This window comes from Taurulus bubalis (genome assembly GCF_910589615.1).
Source record: "Taurulus bubalis genome assembly, chromosome: 19".
In the NCBI taxonomy this organism is placed as follows: Eukaryota; Metazoa; Chordata; class Actinopteri; order Perciformes; family Cottidae; genus Taurulus; species Taurulus bubalis.
In genome coordinates this window covers 21,440,100-21,447,599 of record NC_136607.1, presented here as the reverse complement: position 1 = coordinate 21,447,599, position 7,500 = coordinate 21,440,100, and the positions used below count along the sequence as shown (strand labels likewise).

General features: G+C 46.5%; 1 protein-coding gene across 2 annotated transcripts in view; it reads right to left on the bottom strand.

Moving 5' to 3' along the window:
* LOC306751539 (creatine kinase S-type, mitochondrial-like) overlaps positions 1-7,500 on the bottom strand; it is a 12,504-nt gene that overhangs the window by 2,859 nt on the left and 2,145 nt on the right. The window contains exons 2-6 of one of the 2 annotated variants that reach the window (XM_079235126.1): positions 6,735-6,909; positions 5,181-5,379; positions 4,224-4,319; positions 3,759-3,980; positions 3,241-3,326 (exon numbers count right to left, since the gene is read on the bottom strand). In XM_079235126.1, coding sequence (XP_079091252.1) covers positions 3,241-3,326; positions 3,759-3,980; positions 4,224-4,319; positions 5,181-5,379; positions 6,735-6,883 — 752 coding nt within the window. In that variant the 5' untranslated portion in view covers positions 6,884-6,909. Of the gene's footprint in view, positions 1-3,006; positions 3,093-3,240; positions 3,327-3,758; positions 3,981-4,223; positions 4,320-5,180; positions 5,380-6,734; positions 6,910-7,500 lie in introns of both variants that reach the window. The other variant, XM_079235125.1, reaches the window with a different exon arrangement.

Sequence of the window (7,500 nt, the reverse complement as noted above, 5' to 3'; positions counted from 1 at the left end):
TAAAGAGCTGGAGAGGACTCCTAAAGAGCTGGAGAGGACTCATTAGAGAACTGGAGAGGACTCATTAAAGAGCTGGAGAGGACTCATTAGAGAGCTGGAGAGGACTCATTAGAGAACTGGAGAGGACTCATTAGAGAGCTGGAGAGGACTCCTAAAGAGCTGGAGAGGACTCATAGAGAGCTGGAGAGGATTCATTAAAGAGCTGGAGAGGATTCATTAAAGAGCTGGAGAGGATTCATTAGAGAGCTGGAGAGGACTCCTAAAGAGCTGAAGAGGACTCCTAAAGAGCTGGAGAGGACTCCTAAAGAGCTGGAGAGGACTCATTAAAGAGCTGGAGAGGACTCCTAAAGAGCTGGAGAGGACTCCTAAAGAGCTGGAGAGGACTCATTAAAGAGCTGGAGAGGACTCCTAAAGAGCTGGAGAGGACTCCTAAAGAGCTGGAGAGGACTCCTATAGAGCTGGAGAGGACTCATTAGAGAGCTGGAGAGGACTCATTAGAGAGCTGGAGAGGACTCATTAGAGAGCTGTAGAGGACTCCTAAAGAGCTGGAGAGGACTCATTAAAGAGCTGGAGAGGACTCCTGAAGAGCTGGAGAGGACTCATTAGAGAGCTGGAGAGGACTCATTAGAGAGCTGGAGAGGACTCCTAAAGAGCTGGAGAGGACTCATTAGAGAGCTGGAGAGGACTCATTAGAGAGCTGGAGAGGACTCATTAGAGAGCTGGAGAGGACTCCTAAAGAGCTGGAGAGGACTCATTAGAGAACTGGAGAGGACTCCTAAAGAGCTGGAGAGGACTCATAGAGAGCTGGAGAGGATTCATTAAAGAGCTGGAGAGGATTCATTAAAGAGCTGGAGAGGATTCATTAGAGAGCTGGAGAGGACTCCTAAAGAGCTGGAGAGGACTCCTAAAGAGCTGGAGAGGACTCATTAGAGAACTGGAGAGGACTCATTAAAGAGCTGGAGAGGACTCATTAGAGAGCTGGAGAGGACTCCTAAAGAGCTGGAGAGGACTCATAGAGAGCTGGAGAGGATTCATTAAAGAGCTGGAGAGGATTCATTAAAGAGCTGGAGAGGATTCATTAGAGAGCTGGAGAGGACTCCTAAAGAGCTGGAGAGGACTCCTAAAGAGCTGGAGAGGACTCATTAAAGAGCTGGAGAGGACTCCTAAAGAGCTGGAGAGGACTCCTAAAGAGCTGGAGAGGACTCATTAGAGAGCTGGAGAGGACTCATTAGAGAGCTGGAGAGGACTCATTAGAGAGCTGTAGAGGACTCCTAAAGAGCTGGAGATGACTCATTAAAGAGCTGGAGAGGACTCCTGAAGAGCTGGAGAGGACTCATTAGAGAGCTGGAGAGGACTCATTAGAGAGCTGGAGAGGACTCCTAAAGAGCTGGAGAGGACTCCTAAAGAGCTGGAGAGGACTCATTAAAGAGCTGGAGAGGACTCCTGAAGAGCTGGAGAGGACTCATTAGAGAGCTGGAGAGGACTCCTAAAGAGCTGGAGAGGACTCCTGAAGAGCTGGAGAGGACTCATTAGAGAGCTGGAGAGGACTCATTAGAGAGCTGGAGAGGACTCATTAGAGAGCTGGAGAGGACTCCTGAAAGGACCAGATTGTGCAGAACCTTTGATTTTCATGCTGCTCGTCTCTGCGTCGTGCATTTGTAACGAGAAACACACTAAACTTGCATAGAAATGTCTTCATCCTTCAGTTTATCACTCTACATCGTGCACACTGTCTACGTGCACACTGTCTACGTGCACACTGTCTACATGCACACTGTCTACATGCACACTGTCTACATGCACACTGTCTACATGCACACTGTCTACATCGTGCACACTGTCTACATGCACACTGTCTACATGCACACTGTCTACATGCACACTGTCTACATCGTGCACACTGTCTACGTGCACACTGTCTACATGCACACTGTCTACGTGCACACTGTCTACATGCACACTGTCTACATGCACACTGTCTACGTGCACACTGTCTACATGCACACTGTCTACATGCACACTGTCTACGTGCACACTGTCTACATCGTGCACACTGTCTACATCGTGCACACTGTCTACATCGTGCACACTGTCTACGTGCACACTGTCTACGTGCACACTGTCTACATGCACACTGTCTACGTGCACACTGTCTACATGCACACTGTCTACATGCACACTGTCTACATGCACACTGTCTACATGCACACTGTCTACGTGCACACTGTCTACATGCACACTGTCTACATGCACACTGTCTACGTGCACACTGTCTACATCGTGCACACTGTCTACATCGTGCACACTGTCTACATGCACACTGTCTACATCGTGCACACTGTCTACATGCACACTGTCTACGTGCACACTGTCTACGTGCACACTGTCTACATCGTGCACACTGTCTACATGCACACTGTCTACATCGTGCACACTGTCTACATGCACACTGTCTACATGCACACTGTCTACATCGTGCACACTGTCTACATCGTGCACACTGTCTACATGCACACTGTCTACATCGTGCACACTGTCTACATGCACACTGTCTACATGCACACTGTCTACATGCACACTGTCTACATGCACACTGTCTACATCGTGCACACTGTCTACATGCACACTGTCTACATGCACACTGTCTACATCGTGCACACTGTCTACATGCACACTGTCTACATCGTGCACACTGTCTACATGCACACTGTCTACATGCACACTGTCTACGTGCACACTGTCTACGTGCACACTGTCTACATCGTGCACACTGTCTACATGCACACTGTCTACATGCACACTGTCTACGTGCACACTGTCTACATCGTGCACACTGTCTACGTGCACACTGTCTACATCGTGCACACTGTCTACATGCACACTGTCTACATGCACACTGTCTACGTGCACACTGTCTACATCGTGCACACTGTCTACATCGTGCACACTGTCTACATCGTGCACACTGAGCCACAGCCGCCATGCTTCAGAGCTGAGGAAGCCTACCAGATGCCTCTGGCGTCGGGCCAGTCTCTGGCCATAAAGGCACATGTCAACAAGGGAGAGACAGGCTTGTCAAACAGGAAGTGGTCCTAAAGGTGGGCGGGGCAAAGGGAGGCGGAGACAGGTAAAAACAGAGGGCGTTACGGAGGATAACCCAGAGCCAACAGAGGGGTTCAGGAGGGCTCTGGAGGAGGAGCTGGGCGTCACGGAGCTGCATTTCCTCTGGCCTGTTCTTACCAGATCCCTCTGGAGTCGGGCCAGTCTCGCGCCATGAAGGCCGAGGTGAGCAGCGGAGACACGGGCTTGTCAAACAGGAAGTGGTCCTTGTGTCGGCGCAGCGTGAAATAATCAGAACAGGCGGGTCAACAAGCGGTAGACTCGTTTTGGTTGTTGTTGTCGCCTCTGATCACGTGATCATACATTATATAAATGTAATGCATTACAACTCCAGGAATTAAAAAACGCTTTGATCTTTGCAAGACAAAACATTTTTGATGAGCAGCATTTACACTCAACTTCCAATCATCGGTAAAAATTCCATGCATCTACGATATAAAATCGCTCTGGAATTTGCGCAAACATTTCAGGTCGGAAATGCGCTTGAACCCCTAAAAAACAACCCGAAAGTAAAAAGTGGGGAGGAACCTTTAAATATTCAGGGGAAATACTTATAATTCTCTAATTGTGACTTTGAGTAAGTTCTTTCACAGGAACCTGGGAGGCAAAATAAGTTGGTATTTTTGGATGGAACTCACGTCGATGAGCTGCTGCTGCTCCTTGTCCGTCATGTCTCCCAGGCTGTAGTAGCGCCCGGCCAGGTCTCCCTTCAGGCCGGCCAGCGCCGTCACCACCACGCGCTCCACCTCGCGGCGCTCCGCCCGGGAGCAGGCCGGGGGGAGGCTCAGCCCGCGGATGCTGCGCCCGGTCCGGACGCGGGACGACAGGACGTACTTCTCATCAAACACGCCGTTGGTGATCTGGAGGTGGAGGACATTGTTTCATTAATAATGGAGGAGGAGGATGGAGGGATGGAGAGGAAGGATGGAGGGATGGAGGGGGAGGATGGAGGATGGAGGATAGAGGGATGGAGGATGGAGAGGAAGGATGGAGGGATAGAGGGGGAGGATGGAGGGGTGGAGGATGAGGATGGAGGATGGAGGATAGAGGGATGGAGGGATGGAGGGATGGAGCGGCAGTGTGGGCGGCCGGGTGCAGCACACCTTGGAGGCGTCCAGGTCGGTGGGGTGCGTCATGGTTCTGGGGTCGTAGCCGTTGTGCCGGTCTTTGATGATGGGGTCAAGGAGTTCAGCGAACACCTGGAACAGAGAGTCCACCAATAACATGTTTAGTCTCCTTTATAGAGCTGATGCCTTGTGATAAATAACTTTATTAATACAGCACCGTTAACAACAGAGTTTACAAAGTGCATCGACAGACAAAGCAAAATAATAACAAGAAAAAGAAAGACCGGTGAGAACCAAGAAAAGATAAGACACACTAAGGGAAAACGCTACAATGGATGAAACCATGAAACCAATCAATACAATAAGAATAAAATAAATTAAATTAAAGTAAATGAGAATAAATTAAGTAATGAGTAAAGAAATATAAAATTAAATAGAAATAGAAAAATTTAATGAAATTAAATGAGAATAAATTAGATGAAATATATAAATAAATACTATATAAATAAAAAATACATTTAAATGTTTGGTGTGTATAATCTAGCCCCATCTAGTGGTGAGTTTGCAGATTGCAACCAACTGAAACTTCTCCAGTGTGTCAAGAGTGTCGGAGAAAACATGCCAGACTCATTCTAAACTAACAAAAACACAAATATTCTTAGTTTCAGGTGATTATAAACTAATGAAAACAACCTTAATAATATTATATACTATATCCCCCACAATGCTCCACCCCGTTTCTTTAAATGTTCTTGTTTTTAACCCAAACCAGACGGTGACGAGACCTTTACTCAGCAGCGACCTTCAGCTGAACACGTTAATAACTGAGCATATTCACATTATTATGAACTTCAGAGAGGATTTAATGACTGAAACAGCAATATATTTCATCCCCCAGTGGTCATCACACCGGTGAACAAATCCCATATTTAACTCTGGGAGACGTTGAAACTTTTACGAAGGACACGACCCGCGACCTTTGACCCCGCTCACCTCGTAGCTCTCCTCGTCACCGGCCACGCAGCCCACCGTCTTGATGAAAGGGTGTCCGGGGTTGTCGACTCCGGTTTGGATGCTCTGGTCCAGGGTCCAGTTGTTGGGGGTGACCTTGTCCCGCAGCTTGGCGTAAATGGCCGGAGTCAGAGCCGCCGCCATGCAGTTGTTGTGCTTCCTCAGGTCGGGGAAGTCGGAGCTGCAGGAGAGGAAGAAGAAGAAGAAGAAGAAGAAGAAGAAGAAGAAGAAGAAGAAGAGGAAAGATGTGAGTTCAGTGAGGGGTTGATGCTTTGCAGAGGCACCTTGAGACCTTTCTCTGACTTTTAATTGCGTTTAATCATTTTTTGTCCAATTCCTTGGGTCAAAATTGTATTTAAACTTATTTATTTTCATGCACAAATATGTCTCAATGCCGTTTTTTCAAATAATGCAAAATTGCCACCTGTCCTAACAATAAAATATACTCTATGGCACATTTGGGACGCGTCCGCTGTCACTCTTCTGGGATATAAAGCGACAGCGGTGAAGACCAGAGGGCGAGAGACATAAAGGCTGAGTGAGAGAGAGAGTGAAAGGAAACGCAGAGGAAACCTGAGAGCGTGAGAGGTACAGCAGGATGGTGCCAGCGCCCTGCTGTGACCTCTCACGCTGCTTCACACACAGAGGAGCATTCAAACGTTCCTTTAGGAAGAGAATTATCAGCTGTGTTAAAGGACGTTGTGCAGTAAAATGTTCCCCGTCAGTGTTTTACAATATTATTCCTGCTGCATTAATGTAAACATTTTAACCCCTAGTTTCATATACATGCATCATATTCTATCAGATCTCACGTATAACTACCTCAAAACTGTAATAAACTGAAAATATCAGCATTTAGCGGCGGCCTGGTTAGCTAGCGTGCTAATTCCATCACGCTTTAAGCTACAGTTGCACCACATGAGCTAATTTGCTTTGTCAGTGTGACATGAATATTCATTTATTCACTATTGTTTATAAACTATCATGAATTCTTACGCCAATTGCTAGCGCTAATTGCTAATGCTAAAGAGTAGCATGTTGACTATTGCTATGTTTATGCTACGTAACAACTATGCATGCAAGCCTGGAATATGTGCCTGCTAGTAATTAGCATTAGCGCTAGCTATGTGCATGCTAGCGTAGTTCTCTTCCACTCAAAGCAGGGAGTCACTGTTCTGAAATGTGCAGGTGAGTGTTTCTGTGTTGCAGATAATTATCGAGCTCAAACTCTTCTGACCCGTCGAGGTCAGAACCGCCGGTGATGGACTCCATCTTTGTTTATGCACTTTAAAAGCCCACCTTTTATTGATTCTGGTTCTTTATATTTATATATATTAAGCTAACCTGCAGTATATACAATGACTAAAATTTGCTCCACCTTTACCAGCAGCACCGTTAAAGTGATGAGCACACATATAATACAATAATACCAGATTATTCTGAAATGGATAATTCTGCATAATGAGAACTTTAAATATATGTTGGTGCTGATAACCACGTATTTTAAATGAAGTATAGATCTGCAGTCCGCCTCACCTGGGCGGGTAGAGCTTCGTCCTTCCCTCCGCAGCCAGCGGGCCGGTTTCGCTCAACAGGAAGCCGGTCGCCATGGTTCCGGCGCCCAGGCTGGCCAACAGCACCGCCGTGTTGCGCCCGGAGAGCATGCGCGTGAAAGAGTTCGCCATCTTTACGTCAGTCGGTAGCAAATGAGCTGCAGAGACAAAACAACGGGAAAGACAAAGGTTTATGAACGTTGATCTCGTCCATTTAAAGTCACTTTACTCTGAATGTGTGCTGTCGACTCAAAGCAAACCGTGTCGACAGCGATGACCTTTAAATGAGCGGAGAGACAAAATGGAGGACGCTATCGTAGCTTATTAGCATTGCTGCAGAATCCACTTATTTAACTTCCTCTATCAGCGGCGCCACAAACGAGGAACGGTTTGCTTTTAAAGACAAGAGTCAACAGGACATTTACGTCTTGTTTTATTATACAAATAATGTGAACGTTAACCGTCAGATTGTCATCTTTCCGACTGTCCTTGAACACATCATGTGGGACAAACGCTTCAGTCAGAAAAAGCAGCGACACAGAAGCTTAAACTTCATATTTAATCAAAAACACTTTATTCTGCGTGTCTCATTTAAAGTCGCCCCCAAATAAAACTTTTAAAGTAAACAAATTCTGTAAGAATCATTACATTCTGAGCTCTTTAGAGAAACTATGACGTCATGATTGATCATGTGACCACAAATCAGAGAAACTGTTGATTGAACTTCAGAGGAGAAGTTGTAAAAGTGT